This window comes from Hypanus sabinus, chromosome X1 (genome assembly GCF_030144855.1).
Source record: "Hypanus sabinus isolate sHypSab1 chromosome X1, sHypSab1.hap1, whole genome shotgun sequence".
NCBI classification, from domain to species: domain Eukaryota; kingdom Metazoa; phylum Chordata; class Chondrichthyes; order Myliobatiformes; family Dasyatidae; genus Hypanus; species Hypanus sabinus.
This window is the reverse complement of record NC_082738.1, coordinates 43334871-43354400: the sequence shown is the minus strand read 5'-3', so window position 1 is coordinate 43354400 and position 19530 is coordinate 43334871. Positions and strand designations below refer to the sequence as shown.

Below are 19530 nucleotides of genomic sequence, written 5' to 3'. Positions count from 1 at the left end.
TTAAACTAATTAACCAGCACATCTTTGGACTGTGGGAGGACCCGAAGGAAACCCACACAAAACAAACTCCTTAAAGTCAGCACTGGAATTGAACTCCAAACTTCAACACCCTGAGCTCTATTACTGTTGTGCTGACCGCTACACTACCTTGGCACCATTTTCTTTGCTAATACTTTTTTGTCCTTTTTGGCTTTGTGACTGTTGCAGCAGCAGATTTGCTAATTGCCATGGAGCTGCTCCAGGCACATAATGATGCAACAACCTCCAAGGGCAGGCACACATTTTGACATTTTAACTTGAGGTAATTTAGTGCTTATGTAATATATTATGCATAGGAGTTTACAATGTCAATGGAAATAGTAGTGTCTGTGATTGGAAACAGTCATACTATTACCAGAAAACTAGGAATTGGGGAAAGAGGGTGAAACCAGATTTCAGACACAGCACAGGCCTTTTAAACTGCATGGGGCATGGGAAAATTCAATGTTAATATCATCATAACAAAATCTTTTTGTATATTTTACTACTAGTAATCTGTTGTATGTTTCGCTGTAGCACAGTTTTGGTGGACCATTTTGTATTTTCTGTGCAATAACTCTGTTGCTAGGTTACAATAACCAGGGTAATGAGATATGATAATGTGTTACCGCAGATAAGTGACTCTTGCACACTCCGGACAATGACATGAAGTCGTCATGGCTCCTTTGATCTCCAGAGTACTTTTCCCCACCTAACGACTAGAAGCAATAAGAACTGTTGTCACTCATCTAGTACAACATTGAAACTGACTTGAACTCTGCAAGTGTATATTGAGCTTCAATTGTAGAATCATAGATTAACACAGCATAAAAAGGCCCTTCAGCCCCACTCATCCATGCTAACCAAGATGTTCACCTAAACTAGTCCCATTTGCTGATGTTTGGCCCGTGGCCCTCTTAGTTGTAAACTGAGGATTCACTTAAAATAATCAACATAGAATGTTAATATTTCTGGTTTCTGGGAGATATAAAGGCCTAAGATGTCATTATTTTAGACTAGTAATAGCTGTTCATCTCTCAGGTTTACTCCATCAGTTAATTAGATAAGGGTGCTCATTTTAGTGAGGAGAATGTGATATAGAAATGTCATCTTTGTTGTTAGGGTTTTACATTTTTTTAATTTATTGTTAACACTCCTCCTTTAATTTCCCTCATTCCAACACCTCCCCCTCCTACAACCCACACACACTTCCTGCCTCTTGGCCCACATGCATACCTGCTTAGTGTCTCTCTTTGAAGTGGGGAAGGAGAAAGTTCTTGCACAAAGCTGCACAGCTCCTGGCAGGGTGTCTCTCTGAGATGCAGGTTACACTCACTGGGGGTAAAATGGTCCAAGCATCATGTGTAAGAGCAAGTAAATTCAAAGGTAAATATGGAAGGGAATGTGGGGAAAATCAAAATAGGATTAGTGTAGGTTTATTGTTAAGTGGGTGCCTGGTGATCAACATGGACTCGATGGGCTGAAAGGCATTCTTTTTTTACTGTATGCTTCTAAGACTCTAATAAGGAAATGTTGCATTTGTTTCATAAGCAGTTACAATGAAACAGCCATTCCTGGCAGTCCCCTGGGCACTCTAAATTGATGCTTTCCTTTATTGTTTGAAAATATCTTTTTCAGAATTTTCCTCAGCAGGCTTGCCTTCCTTTATGATTGCTGACTTTAAAGAAATCCAAAAGGTCTGTTGAATTCTTTGTATTCCAGTCACGCAAGGATTGCCCTTTCCTATGGTGTGTGCTTTTATAATTTGTATTTCTCATAAAACAGTGACTTGTATGTATCACAAACAGGGAGAAGTAATGACCTGCCCCAGCCTGTATTTATGACTGGACTGGAATGCAGGTTAGAGGTGGCAAATTGCAACAAACAACTGTTATGTGTCATCATTTGTCACCAGTGGAATTTTACTGCCAAAGGTGAAGAAATAAGTATTTTGGCTAGGATCCAGAAATTCCACATGAATCCTGCAGTGTGCAAAGCTTTATTAATTTGTCTGCCCTTCAGAACAAATATCACTGCACTGTTAACCAGATGGCTTATGATAGTGGATTTGAGTTGACACACATAATGCGTGACTAAAAATCTCACTGAGGTGCAAAAGAAAAGGATGTCAGACAGGAGTTGATTCTGTCAAGGGTCCTTTGAAATGAAATTAAACTAGAGAAGAAGCTCCAAAGGTTTGAGGGGAAAGATTTAGCAAGAAGTTGAGGCTAGAGGGATATATTTGGGGCCTCAAAGACTAAGGGACAGATTCTACTCTCCGCCAACTGCCAAGTTGGAAATCAAAGCCTGGATGGGTGGGGTAAGTTTGGGGTCTGAAGTATGTAAGTTAACATCCTGCATTCAGAACAACTAGAATTGGTCACCCATTGGGTAGAGTTTGCAGTCTGCATGTTTTGAAAGAGCCTAAGTACATCTAATTTAATAAGGTGTTGAGGGAAGCTGGTCAGTGCACTTAGAACATAGTACAACGTGGAACCAGAATGTTGTGCTGACCCCTTAATCTACTGCAATATCAATTTAATCCTTCCCTCGCACATAGCCCTCCATTTTTCTTTCATCCATGTGTCTATTTAAGAGTCTCTTAAATGTTCCTAATGTATCTGCCTCTACTAGCACCCCTGCCAGAGCGTTCAATATACTTGCCACTCCCTGTGTAAGAAAGAAAAGCCATCTGACTATACAGTACTTCCCACCGATTGCCTTAATATTATTCCCTCTTTAAATTAGAAATTGTCACTCTGGGAGAATGTCACCAGCAATGCATGATTCACACCTCGAAAGTTTGGACAGGGCATAAAGTCCATGGGTTCATTCAGAGCTCTAGAAATCTTAGGTGGTTTAATTTTCTTTTATATAATTTTTCCCTTTATATTTATTGTGGTTAATACCCAATATTCTGTTAATATATTGCTAATTACTGCTGTGCATTTGATTTGATTTGAATTCTCCTCCAGAATAATCAAGTAACTTAATTTTTAATGATAACCGAGTTTAATTGAATCGGAGAGAAATGTGAATGAAGCTTATACTTGTATTGTTCGGTAATTGGTTACTTGATTAACTAACAGCGCAATGCCAAATCAGTGTTTGTCTTGTTTGGGGACAAACATGTGAGATACATGAAATGAGTAATATCAGAAATATCATTCATATATTTGAGGTGACTTATTTAAGGTCACCGAATATACACTATCTATGCAGTCTATAAATTCTATGATAACCCTGTGTGAAATGTCTAAAACAGTTTTTGAATTTTAAATCCTAGTTCCAAAAGTATAAGTTAAATAAAAATTACAGTACTAAATAATTTCACCAGAATCCTTGCCCATTTAATATGATCGCTCGATTTTTATTACAATGCAGCATTTGCTAAGTGTCTTGAAATAGGATATTTTACTTTGAGGAAATTTGCCCACTCACTTTTACTTTGAAGAAACTTCTATCGCCATTCATAACCACATGCCCACTGATCTAAAAGATGTGTTCTGTAACCAGCAATGCATGATTCACACCTCGAAAGTTTGGACAGGGCATAAAGTCCATGGGTTCATTCAGAGCTCTAGAAATCTTAGGTGGTTTAATTTTCTTTTATATAATTTTGCTCTTTATATTTATTGTGGGGTTTTTTTGTGCTGCATCTGATCTAGAGTAACAATAATTTTATTCTCCTTTACACTTGTGTACTGAAGAATGATAATTAACAGATCTTGAATCAGCTCCTTATAGTATTCCTCAAATGAGTCTTTCAGGTTAAAAAGTTGGCTCTGTCCATGTAAAAAGGCTTCTTTAAAGATTAAAGTGTAGTTTTTTATTCATATAATTCTTCCAGCAGAGCTGCAAATGTGGCTATATCCTGATGCATTCATAATCATTTTACAAAACTTACATATATTTAGACCTAATGGGTCTTGTACAAAGGTGGGGGCAGCTGAACCAGGTTCAAGCATGCAATACATTATATTCTTCTAACATTCCCAGTGAAAAAGAAATTTCCAATGTAGTAAGCCTAGGTGAATACACAAGAATTGTAATAGAATAATTGCCACTCTGTCTAAATGTTTATTAATTTATTATTAATTTATTAATATTTGCTAATAATATTTGATTATTAATTTATTTGCTTTAAACTTTCCAAATTCCCTTTCCACTTTTTAATCATCTGAAACTACTTTGAATTTACATAATCATGGAGCTCAAACAGGCAATGTAATTGAAGAGACAGCACTCTGCCATGTGTGTTACTGATCCCATGGTGTGCAATGTGTTCCACATTACCAAGTCCTGGCACCTGGTCACTAATGAAGCAGCTGCACAGCCTCTTCTCCAGGACTTGACCGAAATCTTTAAGAATGATAGCTTCCTTATTTCATTCATTTACTCACCATGACTCAAGACCCCAGCACCTCTGAGATATTAATGCTGGTGATCATAGAGAAGTAGTATCTCTCTTTAGGATTATTTAGCACTTGTTAACAACATAATTAAATTATTCAGGTATGAGTAAGTTCTACTTAACCTTGGGCAATTGATCTATAGTAATGAGAACCAACCAGCATAGGCAAACTGCAGTGTACAATGAATGATCACATTGGCAAATGGATTTTTAGGTGTTGAAATTGCAAATAGATTATTTTGAATCATTGCTGCTTGTAGCAATCCAATGTCAAACATGTGAATATATCTCACTATTCTTTCTAACTACCTGAGAAGGGTTAATCTTTCATGTATACTTACAAATAGTCACCTGTTACATCACCCTGAAGACATTCAACCTATCTTTCTCTGTCTGTCAACTCCACATTTTCCTAGACTTGTCTTTGTTGTTTCACCACTATATTCTTGCTAATTCTTTCAGTTCTGTTCAGTTTTAATGGTTACCCCTGTTAACTCCATTAACAATTGTGGAATTGCAGGTTAACTTGTTGCAATGGAGTGGGTCTTTGCAAAATAAAACTGAAAACTATGCACACTGAAACTTAAGTGGATAAAATTCAGATGGATTCTACACTAGCAAGCAGCAACACCAATTCAAATGTTTCTCTATATTCTACTGATAGTTCTGATTCAACTATTGTGCCGCAAATCTCACTTACAGAGTGCAGCTTGGACTGCAATATGCTCCAATTCGTATCATGGTCTTTAATCCACTATTTTAGAGAATGTTTTAGTTATTAAAACTGGAAAGATTAATTAGATCAAAACAAATTATTAAATGCTTTAAACATTAAGTCATTTAGTAAATAATAAGCAGTAAATAATTACCAAAAGATGTTGAAGACAAGTAGTAATACTTAATTGCTAAAACTGCATGTTTCATGTTTAACTTGGTACAGACTGTTGGATACCTCAATTGACGTTTCGTGTTATTTTAATGGAGGAAGTGACATTTTTCTTGTACTTGCCCTGTGTGCAGTGTTACGTCTGATCAACTGGGCCTGCAAAACTAACTTACAGTGTCAAAGCCTAGCTTGGTGAAAGATTAGACCAGAGGTTGTTGCTACCACATCTGATGCAATTAGAAAATGCAGAGGTATTTCCAGTTCAACTAAAAATATAAGTTGAACTAAAACCAAAAAAAAGCACCAAGGCTAATAAAACTTAATGGTCTTCCCGTTGGCTAGTTCTTTTTATTTTGATCCTAAAACATTTTGAAAGGTCTCCTGTCACCACTCCCCCGAGCCCTATAAAAGGTAGCTGAATGAGATAATGAAGTGAGAAAATTTTGGGATGGGAGTGAAAAGTATTTGAGCTGTCTGCAATAAAGAACATGAATGGCGAATGACTCCCTCTTCCTATGTACTGCAAGGTCTGGAATACTTGGATGGAAGCCAAGCCACCACATTCTGGTGAAATTATGAAAGATACACTAAAATAATTCATGATAAAATTTGTGAGTCTCTGAGGAATTTAATGCTTTCCAGTGAAGCTTCCAAGCGGTATTTTGAAATGTGAAACACAGCAGAAAGGCAAAATACTCAAAATATTTTAATTTCCAGCATCTGCTGTAATAATTGCAACATTAGCAATCTTGTTAGTTACACAACCACTATTTGATGTACTCCCATTGTTTCATTTCTAACTAATGCAAATTCCATAGAATTGGAAGTTAAGCACTACAAGCATTTGGACTTGCTGTTCACTGCTAGAACTGGGATTTGGTATCATTATCTGTTTTGAATTTTTACTTCTTTCGAAGAGCCATTATGATAAATAGGATAAGACAATTGTGTAGAAACCTGAAAATAACTTTTACTTCTTTCGAAGAGCCATTATGATAAATAGGAAAAGACAATTGTGTAGAAACCTGAAAATAACTGCTTGCGTTTAAACAGGTAATTTGCAGCAGCTACAAGATGCATTTCTTTGCTGAAAATTGATTCTAGCAAAAGCAATGCACTGCATGCTTACTGTGTGATAAAGATCGATTTTTTCACCTCTCTTCCTATAGCTGTTTAAGGTGATTGGAGGAAAGTATAAGAGGGATGTCAGAGGTAAGTGTTTTTATTTACACAGAGTGTTGTGTGCCAGGGGTGGTGGTAAAGGCACATACATTAGAGACATTTAAGAAACTCTCTGATAGGCACATGGATGACAGAAAAATGGAGGGTTATGTGGGAGGGAAGGGATAGATTGATCTTAGAGTAGGTTAAAAGTCCAGCATAACATTGTAGGCTGAAGGGCCTGTACTGCGCTGTATGTTCTTATGTGCTTATGTTCTATTTTTAAAACAAAAACAAACACTCTTTTATTCTCAGTCCCTGATGCTTTCCACAGCCGCATCTATGTTATGATGGGGAAATCACAAAATGTGATGAGGAAATCACTTGTTTCTGCAACTTTCCCGGAGGTTTTAGAAATGGTATTGCGTCATGTCTCATTCCTAACAATTAATTTTATCTGATCTTAATGGCTCATTTACTATCCCTTGAAAACTGGGATGGCACATTTGTGGATGGGGAATGTTTACCATCCTCCGATGTGCACGGGCAATTGTATTACCATCATGATTCAATGTGTCATTGGCAACATAATACAACCACTTTCCTGTTGGATCTTCCACAACAATCCTGAAGACAGCCATTTTGGGGAGATATTGCTTGACTTACACAATTAATAGTTGAACATTGGAGAGAGAGGGTACAATTTTTTGGTGTGTACATTCACCAAACGTATGCATCATTTGCAAGGTTAGCATTTACTACCCATCATTACTTGCTCTTGAGAAATTGGAACTGGAACACATTTCACACCATATGGCAGTGAAATTAAACCTAATTCTGATTCTAAATGGTGAGTCCTTGACTTGAACCACTGCAGTCTGTGAAAGTTTACCCCATTGCAGTTAGGTAGAGAGTTCCAGGATCTCGCAAACTAGGGAACATGTTGCTGTTGGGAAGGTATTTATCTTCAAAGGGAGCAGGGAGCAGTGGCCTTAAGGATGGAATTTCTCATATGAAGGGCAATAGAAAACCCTTGCATTATATTGTATGGCACTAGACCTTCTAAGTTGTGGAGGCCTCCAGTTTGGAAGATGCTGTTGAAGAAGTCTTGGTGAGTTGCTGCAGTGCATTTTATAAATGGTATGTACTGCAGCTCTGGTCCACCGGCAGTGGCGGGACTGAATGATTAACCTAGGGGATGGGCGCAAATCGATGCATTGCTGTGGGTGGTGTTAACACTGTTCGAGCTGTAGTCATATGTAGTAAAACTTTTAACAACTATTTTGTTTTCCACATTACATGCTGCACAAATCTGCAGTCCTACCGTTGCATTACAGCAACTGAGTGTTCAAAAATGATGAGCCATTTTAAGTCTCTTCTTCAATAAGTGGAGTCCATGCTAGATAAAATGCATAATCTAAAGGCAGTAGCCACTAATGTGGATGTTTCTCTTCGCTCACAGGGGCAAATTTGCAGTTGTCAAGAAATGCATGGAAAATGCCTCCAGAAAGGAATATGCAGCCAAGTTCTTACGGAAACGAAGGAAGGGCCAAGATTGCCGCATGGACATTATCAACGAGATTGCAATCCTTGAGATAGCGAAAAGCAACTCTCATGTGGTAGACTTGCATGAAGTGTATGAGACGACCTCAGAAATCATCCTGGTGCTGGAATAGTAAGTAGGATCTTGATGTACTTTGCCTGCCAATGCGAAACATCAGTATCTCCTGTCTTGGTGATGCATGACCTTACCACTTGCACCCACTGATCTTGATCATAGGATAATACAAAAGTTAATGGTTTTATACCTCACTGCATTAAGAATAGCATCTGAGTACAAAAATGTGATGAGAGTTACTTTAATGAAGCTAACCTATGTACTCTTATCAGTCATTATGGAGGTGACATGCAATTCTAAGAAAGCTGACTCACTTAGAAGCATAGGAGGGAAATATTATTCGTCCATAACTTTGTCTTGACATTTCCACTGATATATAAGTGTTTACAGCAGCAAAATCTGATGGAAAGCATGAAGTGACAATGCATTCTGAAACCCTGGGATCATTTATCAGTCATCTTTCACATGCTTTTGAAAAAATCTATCTCTGAGTGATATTTTGTTTAAGTGGTAACACAGTCATATCTGCGACAGACTATTGTGGCTTTGAGTTCAGGTTCCGCAACTTAACCTAATTTTACTTCATTGGTGCTGCATTGTAAGAAGTCCTGTCATTGTGATGAGAAATTAAACCAAGGCTTACGCTGCCTGTTGTAGTTGTATGTTTAAGATTTCATGTCACTATTGAAAGAGCACAAAGGAGTTCCTGTGGTGACCCTGCAGTGAAAATAGATTGGGGGGGTTATTATCTCATGAGCTGCTATGCCATTTCCTGAACAATTGTGACCACATTGCACTTGTTAGTGAGCATCTCATGATGCCAATATGTAAGTTCATTTTTTAAGTATAAGCTTGACTTTTTTAAACCAATATACCCATTTCCAGGGTTTTTTTCATGACATACAATGTTTTCATGAAGTCACATTCAGGACCAAAGACAAGTTTGACCACAATTTTGATCACATACCCTTTATCAGTGCTATACATGGGGAAAGTAATTGATTTGCAAGTTCAGTTGCATCACTCCACAGGAACATATGTTCCAAATCACACCTGACTGGATGAGCCATGTTATGTCAAACAAAGTGTTACGACATAGTTTTTAGTGGAAAACTTTTTTTCTTTTCGATTCCCAGCTGATCCAAGGCTCATCTGCACCCTCTCCTCTCTTTCCCTCCCGAGACTTACCAGTTTTCCCTTACATGCTCTTGTAGTGCTCGTGTTCCTTTTGGACAGATCTCACCAACAGTAAAGCAGAATCTGTATCACTCAATATTTTGGATGCAACTAAATTTCTGTCGAGTAGCATCACGAGCAAGGTGGCTAATGGTCATCAACACATTCACACTTGTACTTTGAACTTTGCCAGTCACCAAGTTATCAAACCGTTGAATTTGCAACAAGGGACATTACTTTGTAACACACTGGGACACACTGATCGCAAAATTATTCTTGGCTATCTTCAAATCGAAAAGGGCCTCTGAAGATTGATAATGTTGATGCACAATTTAAATCCCTTCACCCACAAGATGTTATGTTTGCAGTGTCTTCACCACCTAGGTAGTAATCTAATAGTCAACACCAATCAATTGTGTAACAAAACACATCTGGCAGCATCTGGAGAGGGAAATGGGCAGCCACCATTTTGGGTGGAGACACTGCATCCAGATTGAAAGAAGCGAGTACAAGGTGGACCAGATGAGGAAGGGTCGATTGGCAGATGGGGTTGGGTGTGGAAGGGAGAGGTGGCGACAGCAACAGAGGCGAGGAGGTGATAGGTGGATGCAACAAAAGGCTGCAGATGATGGAGTCTCAATTATGCATCCTTTATGGAATCCATCTTTGAAACGAAGGAAATGAAAATCAGGCATGCAATTGATGCAAGCTCGGTAGTTTACTGTTCTGACAGTGAAGGCAAAAGTGTGCAGAAAAGAGAGTGGGAGGTTTCTGCATAGTTCTCAGCACTGATAATGGTGAAGTTAATGCTAACCTCAAGTTTAAAAAAATATATTTTTGGAAATGATTCAAAAAGATTTACATTATTTTGGCAATTAGAACTTCTCCAGAAGTTGCTGTAACTTATTTGTCACTATTGTATCGAGGCAAAGTTAGGTGATCTTGAAACAGCTGTAGCTTGCACGCACTTCCTGTTATAACAGCAGACTTTTGTGAAGCCACATCCGCCAGCTCTTGATTAGCATGACCAGAATCAGACAGTCTTCTGTAACTGTCAGCAGTCGACTCCAGATAATAGAGACAGCTTGCCATATATGGTCATGTGAAATGATTGTAGCTTCTTGTCAGTCTATCTACCAAGGATTTACTTTTCAGCTTCCACTAATTTGACCCTGAACCTGATTTTTTAACGTTCTGTGAGCTATGTAAAAATGGGTAATTTTGAAAGCAGAAAACCTATAAGAATCACCCATTGCTTCCTTAGACACCATTGTCCATGGTTGGACGATGGACCTGGTTTAAAACATTTCAGCAAACATGTGAAATACAAGTACAACCATTCATCCTTAGGATCAGGCTCTAAAGTGACAAGTGATAATAAAAATTTCATGTCTTTTATTGGAGTCCTTGGGAAGCCAATCAACATCACCAGACCAAAGCATTGTCTGGATGTTTGTCCCTTGGCTTGGTAAATTGGTGTGCAAATTAGCAACCATATTTGCATAATAATGGCGACACCAGAGACTACATATGCTGAAGCAACACACTGAGGAGCTGGAGAAACTCAGTTGGCCAGGCAGCATCTATAGAGAGAAATGGACATACAACATTCTGGGTCAGGACACTTCACCTGGACTGGGCATATGAAGGGTCCTGACCTGACACATTGACTGCCCATTTCCATCTATCAATGCTGCCTGATCTGCTGAGTTCCTCCAGCTCCCTTTGCATGTTTTTCCATTGCAGTGACTGCATTTTAGGAAGTCCTTTCTTATCAAATGTACTGGGCCATCTGAGTTGATCCCTAATCGGACGAGTGTGGCAACCACATTGGAGGGTTCTGTTAATCCATCCAACATGTGAATTAGATTCCTGTCTTTGCCACCTAGCCTGTAATCATTAAAAGATCAACTGTGCTTTCTTCATAGAATTCATCTTTGAAAGAAATGAAATGAAAATCAGTCATGTAAGTGATCCAGACTCACTGGATTATTATTGGCCTGACAGTGAAGACAAATACACATCTACTAGGATGTGATGCTGAGGCTTTATAAGGCATTGAAGAGGCCTCACCTTGAGTATTGTGAACAGTTTTGTGCTGGCATTGGAGAGGGTCCAGAGGAGGTTCACAAGGATGATTCCAGGAATGAAAGCGTTATCATACGAGGAATGTTTGATGGCTCTGGGTCAGTACTCGCTGAATTGCTGAAGGATGAAGGGAGATTTCATTGAAACCTTTTGAATGTTGAAAGGCCTAGATGGAGTAGATGTGGAAAGGATGTTTCCCATAGTGGGAGAGTCTAGGACAAGAGGACCCAGCCTCAGGATAGAGGGGTGCCCTTTCAAAACAGAGATGCAGAGAAATTTTTTTTAGCCAAAAGATGGTGAATTTGTGGAATCTGTTGCCACGTGCAGCTGCGGAGGCCAGGTCATTGGCTGTATTTAAGGCAGAGATTGATAGGTTCTTGATTGGACATGGCGTCAGAGGTTACGGGGAGAAGGCCGGGAACTGGGGTTGAGGAAGAGATAGAAAAAAAGAATCAACCATGATTGAATGACAGAACAAACTCGATGGGCCAGATGGCCTAATTCTGCTCCTATGTCTTATGGTCTAATGTTCTACTCTTTTAAAATTGCTTTTGTTCCTTTGTAACTTTATGGTATAAAATAGAACTTGTGCTGTCTGCTTATGAGTCACTGGGGGTGGGAGGGGGGGGGGCCTTGGAAATCTATTCCACCAAAGTGTCACTGTTGAGGATGGGCAGTCTTCATTTTTGAATATATGGGTCACTAGTTAGGATATTTGATTATCTTTGCATACACCAGGCTCCCGCATGTAACTTGATCAAAACTTGCATTTTAAAATCATGTTTCCATTTACAAAGTCAGGGAACAAGACAAAAGATTGTAGGCACAACCTAAACCAAGATTCAGGAAGGCTGCTGGAAAAGATTATTTTCGAGTCTTTATAAAATGAAGGGAAAATAGTTGGAGAGATGAAGAATTTTCAAGGCTTGATGGTGATAATATTGGCACTTGCTGGGAATATGTTAGAAATGGAATGGAAGATACCATATGTACTGCTACTAGAACAGCGAAAAATCAGTATGTGAGATTCTGTGCAGAAGTTGGCTCATTTACCAAATGTCCATGGATACAACCACAATTATGATGATCCAAAAAGATTTAATTCTAGAATGTGAGAGGGAAATCTAATGACACTCAAAGTCTGTTTCAGCCATTTTTTGGAAAAGTTGCCACTGTTATAAAATCATCCATATCATTTAAATCTACAAATAAAATTGATCACTTTCTTAACAATATATTTCTGCTGATTGAATAATGTTTTCTCATTGATATATTGGGTCTTGAATTCCTGATTTAAGTGCTTTCCATCATTCTCCTCAAGGGCCATCTGGAAGAGAGCTCCTGGATTCCTTGCACTTTCTCTATTAAGTAGGCTTAGAGAGCTGGATATTGGTAAAGAACTTCACCAGTGTTTGAATTGCAGCCAAGTCTAATCTATTGGACAAGCACAATTTCTAACAGGAATCATTTAGTAGCTTTCTGATGTTAAAACCTGCAACCTTGATCTTTTACAGCATTAATTCCCTAAAAGAAAACAAGTACTGAACCCCAAAGCCTTCCTGGTGTATATTGCTAGGCCCACATCTGAGAGTCTACTTATGGATGGATTTGTCTCGGTAGTTAATAGGTCTTTTTAAGATTGTTGTTAAGATAGTTTATGATATGTTAAGCACAGACTACTTAGATCTTTGTTTGGCCACTGAGTCAGTGCTCAGTGTTGCATTCTTCCCGAATAAGGTATGACATCTCAACAATGCCTCAAGTGCATGGCTTTTAAAGGTTTATAGTCTAATTGTGATGCCCACGTGCCAAACTGAATTAAAATATGAGATCAAAGATTGGCTTGATCAAACAGGGGGCTGGCATTACTGACTAGAAAATGTGGATTGAGGCATTTCCCATTTATTTACTTAATTAAGTTGGATTTTCACATTTCCTGATTCCATTCCAAAAGCTTGGATTAAATTGACATAGAATTCAATCCATCCTTTGTAATGAGCACACAGAACACTGAAATGCATCTGAGCATTTGAACAAACTTAACATTTGAAAACCCATCTAATCAGCAGTTCACAAGATGGCTTATGTTTATAGGAAAAAAACATGAGGCGCATGTGGTGATGTGGTTATAGCCCAGACATTCATTGTAAGACCCAGAATGAAGTACAAGCTCTAGTTTCACACGTAACTTGCATCCGGTGGTTCATGTGGCACCTCAGCAAGTATCATTCCAGAAACCTGTGCTTAAGTGATGAGAATTTGCCCACATCCTTTGTCTCACTTCCTCCAGCTTTAACGTTCTAGACCTTTAAAGTTGCAAATTATAACTTTAAATGTCATGTAGTGATCTGAATTCTTTAAAAATGCAATTAAAAATTATTAATTAACTCAAAAATGCAATTTAAAGAAAAATTATGGAGAAATATTATCTAATTCTAGGTGGACATGTTTCAAGTAATTCAAGGTAAATGTGAAACTAATCCACATCAAGATTTTATTTGTTTATAGGTTTTAATAGCTCTGACAGTCCCTATCTCCTCCCACTTCATAAATTCATTCCTTCTCCCCTCCCCTTAACTAACCTTTGACAAACATCCTTCTGCCATTCAGGAGCACCCTCTATCATTCAGGGAGTGCCTCAGAGAGAATGGATAAAGTGAATTGGGGTAAGGAGTGGTCAAATGATAAAAATTTGGACTGTGCAAGAAACCAATGTTGGAGGAGAGTGGAGATCTCACATGGCTGGAAGACATTATGTAGATTGGGAGAAAGATGGAATACAGGCCCTTCAGCCCACATTATTGTGCCAACCCTTTAACCTACTCTAATATCAATCTATTCATTCCCTCCCACATAGTCCTCCATTCTTCTTTCATCCATGTGTCTATCAAGATGTCCCTAATGTTTCTGCCTCTTTCACCATCCCTGGTGGTGCATTTCATGCATCTACCACTCCCTGTGTTTAAAAAAAATCCTACTTCTGACATTCACCCCCTCCCCATACTTTCTTCTGATCACCTTAAAATTATGCCATTATGTCCCCTCATATTAGCCATTTCCACCATGGAACAAAGTCTCTAGCTGTCCACTCTTATCATCCTATATACCTCCATCAAGTCACCTCTCATCCTCCCTCGCTCCAAAGAGAAAAGCCCTAGTCTGCTCAACCTTTCCTCAAAAGACATGCTGTCTAATCCAGGCAGCATCCTGTTAAATCTTCTCTGTACCCTCTCTAAAGCATCCACATCGTTCCTATAATGAGGCAACCAGAAATGAGGGATCTTGTATCATGGAGACTTCAAATTTCTCATTCTTTTCAATGAGGGGATGCTAGATTGGTGATCAGGATTGTTCAGTGAGCTAAAGGTAATGGGTGAACAGGACTTGCCATTAGTTAGAATACGGACCGAGGACTTAGGATGAGCTAAAGGACATGGAGGGTAACAAGCAGGAGGGCAGTCAGGAAAACATTGGCAAGTCCACAGGGAGTAAGGGAATTCAGGCAGGGAGAATGTTGTCTGGTGTTAGAGGTAGAAAGATGTATACTTGGTGATGGGGAGAATCTGAAGCTCAGTTTAAGGTTAAGTTCACACATTTTTACTCAGATTGATTTTAACTAGTTTATTAGAGTTATCCTGTTGAAGGAGTGCATACTGGTGACTGTGAAGTTTGTGTAGATTTTTGTAATGCAGCAGTGTCAGTGACTTGCTTCATCGCCAGACTTTATAAAACCAACGGAATAAAAATGATCTCACATTTATAATGGAGGAAACATAGACTGTACTTTCTTTTTAATGACTTAAAGTTCAAAGTTAACAGAGTTCCAGTTCAAAGGACATTAGTAAGCTTCCATCGTGAAGTCTGCCAGGTGATGGGAAATGTTTCTATGTAGCAAAGTCAAGTGCACCCATTATCCTATAATGATGCAGCAAACCCCTTGGCACCGAGTAGCTACTGTTTCTTCTGGTGGCTTTTCAGCACAGTAATTGCCTGTTAGCAAAGTGTCAGAGTACAAGCTGCTACATTCATTGTGATACCTAATACACTCTGCAGGCCGATAGCCACGAAGGAAATGATAGCCTGCAGTGGCGTGAACATTGCCTTTTTTGTTTGTAGGGTGAAAGCTAACACCTGCACAAGTCAGGAAACACATTGCTCTCGAGAGACTCCCGTCTCTCCAGCTTCACGTCTTCAGATCAAATGTCTAGTTTTTAATGCGAGTTGTCTCAAGGGGAAGAAATTGTTGCTGCTCTGACCGCTTAATAAAAGACTGCAGCAGTCTCCAAACCTCTGTGTAATTTTCCAGAGTTTAAGTGCAGGCTTGCAGCTTTTTGGATTTGAAATATCTTTTTCAACTCTTTTTACTGCAAAAGGACGATCCTGCAGTTTTCATTTAATTGAGAACTCATCTAATTAAAAACCTCAGTACAGAAGTATAACTAGTGCCCTGAAGAAAACTCTGGCACATTCTGTTGTAAGGATTGCCAACAATCAGTTGTTCCTATAAAGGAGGTGATCTGGCCAAAACTAATCTCTACAACAGATGATCTGATCTTTCTGATATTGTTATTTATGAGACCTTTTGTATAAGTTGGCAACAGTGACTCCTATTGTGCAGTCCTCTTTGGGCAGATGGGGTTTGCCCGCCGTGGTTGGCAACTCACCTAGGAAAAGGGAAACTGGCCTCAAGCCTTCCCTGCCGCGTGACTATACCCACTCAAGGGGAAGGCTTCAGGAGGTAACCCTGAGGGAAATTGCAGTCCCTGAGGCAGTTCTACATTGAGTTCAGCACTGACTGGCAACTCCTGCAATGCCGCTGGTGCCAAACTGTATCGGTCTCTGACATTCCTTTGGATTCATCAGATGGATGGAGATTCATCAGCTGTTGCTACAAGGGCAACCGCTAGCTCTCCATATGGTACTGCCCTGGCTTGCATATCATGTAGACAGCTAGGACACAGCATCCATGGCTGACTCCAACCAGTGGTGGGCCTCAGTGGAATACTATGTTTCAAAGATACTCTGTTGGGTAGAGTGACATTAGTATCTAATTGTAGAGGTTGCAGAATTTACCTGATAAAATTTAGAAGATACCAGTTACGATATTTTAGTATGGAAGATTTGCTTCTGCAATACTTTTATCTCCTGAATTAGTAGGTGAACTTGAATGTAACGTCTTATGGCATTGTGTGTTAATTCACAGATGTACTTTGCACTTGCATTTTGTCAGGGCTACAAACTCCAAGGCTTGCTCAATGCATTATCACAAATCCAAAAAGTAGGATAATTTTTATGGTTGTTAATTTTGAAATATAATAATAAAATGCAGTCAGCACTCAACAGGTGAGGCAACGTCTGTGGAAAGAAACAGTTAAGTTCTATCAAAGGGCATTGACCTCAAAAATGTTAACTGTTTCTCTATCCACGGCTGCTGTCTGACCTGCTGGGTGTTTCCAGCATTTTCTGTTTTTATTTTGGATCTGAAGTTTTTTGAGTTTCAATTGTTAATTTTGATCATGGATTTGTTCTGAATAAAGCATGAACTTAACTGTGTTTTATACAAACCCTGGATAATAGTTTTAAAAAGTTTTGGTAAATTCTACAGCAGATGTATAATTCAAAATAAAAATTCCACAAAAATTCCAAAACTACTGAGCCTGGAATTAAGTACATTGTGACCTGACAGCGCTGCTGTGATTATAAAGCATTGGAGATAGAAATCTTAAAGCTGTATAGTGTGACGCCATATCTTTGTGTGGTAAATAGTTCGATTTTATTTTTTTTAATATAAAAATAATTAGACACCTAATGTGATTTACACAGTTTTGATTCCTTCATGAGTTAAGTACACAGTCTCTTTTTACCAGGCAATATATGTGGTATATCCATAAACATGGATGGCAGACCCTGCTCAGCACAGTGCTTATGAGGCCTGTTTCAGTCTGTCTGAGAAGGGACTGCTTGAGTAGGTTACAATCCAGTGTTGGGAATCCAGCTTAGCGAGGGGGTTAAAATTATGCCTGTTCACTAACTCATAATGCTCTGCACAGTAAAGGTGATTTCTCAGAATATAAAATTCACTTTTGCTTCTAAGGATATAAAAGGGACTCTTATTACTTATGCAACTATTGATGACAGTGTATGAAATGCATGGACTACATTTTTCCAATGTATGATGTTTACCACTACTTTAACGATGACCATGGTGCAATCCCAACTACTGTGCTGGGGCAATGGCTGCATTGCGTTCCTTTTATGGAGCAATAGATAGACTGGTGAGATATCCTATTCATTCAAAGCGTGACTTTTAACTAAAAATATCAACATCAGAAAGCAGGGACTGCATTGGAAGTGGGGAGAATATTGAGAGAGAAAGGGGATTTAAAACTTGGAGAAGCTGCAAAGTGCTCAGGGAAAGCTTGGGCCTATAATTCAAACTGACAAAAAAAGTGTGAAAATGTGTTTGCATACTTTTGCATATGGCTAATACAGTGCTTGAGTTAATTTGATATGGGAGAACCCATTATACTTGTACCAAAGACGAAGTGAAGAGTTTGTGTGATTGTGCATGAATTGCAAAAAGCTAGCAGGCAGGTGTAGCAAGTGGTAGGAAGTCAAATAGCCTTTTGGAGTAAGTAAGTATTGTTACAACTGTAGAACGTACTGTGAGGTCACACCCTGAAAACAGTTTAGTTCCCCTTATTTAAGAACTCCATTGATGCAATCCAAAATTCCTGGGACGAGTGGGGTCTTTGCTCATGAGCAGCCAAAGAACTTAGATACATATTTAGTGCATCTTGGCAAAATGGTGGGTGATCTTATGGAGACATGTGAAATACTTAGGAGAAGTGACAAGATGTCAAGATAGTTCCAGTAACAGAAGAACTTGAATAAGGGGTCATAGTTTCAAGATTAAGGGGGACAGAAATATAAAACTGAGATATGTAGGGGTAACTTGCAGAATCTTTAAAATTCCTTACCCTGGAGAGTTGTGAAGGATAGATGACTGGGCGCACTTAAAGAGGAGGTTGATAAATTTTTTGAAAGATCAGGGAGTTAGGGGCCATTGGGAATGAGCACAGAAGGTGAGATGAGGCTTTGAGAAGGTCATCCATTATCATATAGGATAGTGAGATAGGCTTAAGGGGCCAAGTGGCCTACTCGTAAGGTTTTATTTTCAAATGTATTTATGCAATGTACCTTGGAACCTTTGCAAGTAATATTACAGCTACTGAAGAGTTTTGAAATGTTATAAATCAGGAAGTTTGGCAGCCAGTTTACACAGAAGTGTCACACAAACAGCAGCTGGTTGATTGATAAAATCCTTGGTTACCATTGGTTGCAAAACATATTGGCCGGAAAATTAGGGGAAGCACCATGTTCTTTATTAATACAGTATGGCAGTTTTTTAAATCCACCAAAGCAGATATGTGGGACTCCAGTTTAATAACTTATCCACAAAATACCTCCTCTCTTATTGTAGCACCTGAATAACACTGCAAAATGCACTGGACTAGGGCTGGATAAGGTTGCTGACATTGAAGAGGGATCAACAATCAGTTTCATTTACTTGCAGAGTTCACAATCTGACCTATTAACTGGTGGGAGGTTTTAAACAAATCAAGTGTTCTCAGCATGAGGAGGGATCATTACCGAAAGGGCTTATTCTTTCAAAGAGGAACTGACACTTAGTGAGAGCGGAAGAAGTGACTGTGATTAGAGATATATTGACTTCTATGAGGAAATGAGGTAAACCAATTTTAGGCACTCTGCATCACATGATCTGTTTTATGTTACCAACATTTTAGCTTGGTAGCTATTAGCTGAACAGTGATAAGACTGCCACTTGTTTTGAATGTCCTGTCAGCATTCATGAATGGTGGTCCAGACTTAGAAGTCAGTAATCTAGTGTTGGTGATATCGTAATCAGTTACATTGTCTTAATATGTAGTGAAATGAGAAACTGAGAACTGAACAAGACCACACAGTCGGATTAAAATAATCCAAGGCATTGGTGCTGTATTTCTCACCGTTCTAATGCTAAAATAATTGCTTTTTGGCTCCAGATGTTAGATTTGACTCGCTGCAACATTTACAGTTTTGTTTGTGCCTCTGTTCCAATATATCCTTGTGCTTGGGCGGTTAAGCCCAAATGGAAGTGTTCAGCTT

General features: G+C 38.9%; 1 protein-coding gene across 1 annotated transcript in view; it reads left to right on the top strand.

Moving 5' to 3' along the window:
• stk17al (serine/threonine kinase 17a like) overlaps positions 1-19530 on the top strand; it is a 57887-nt gene that overhangs the window by 15842 nt on the left and 22515 nt on the right. Inside the window, exon 2 of the mRNA XM_059956489.1 lies at positions 7942-8154. Coding sequence (XP_059812472.1) covers positions 7942-8154 — 213 coding nt within the window. The remainder of the gene's footprint in view (positions 1-7941; positions 8155-19530) is intronic.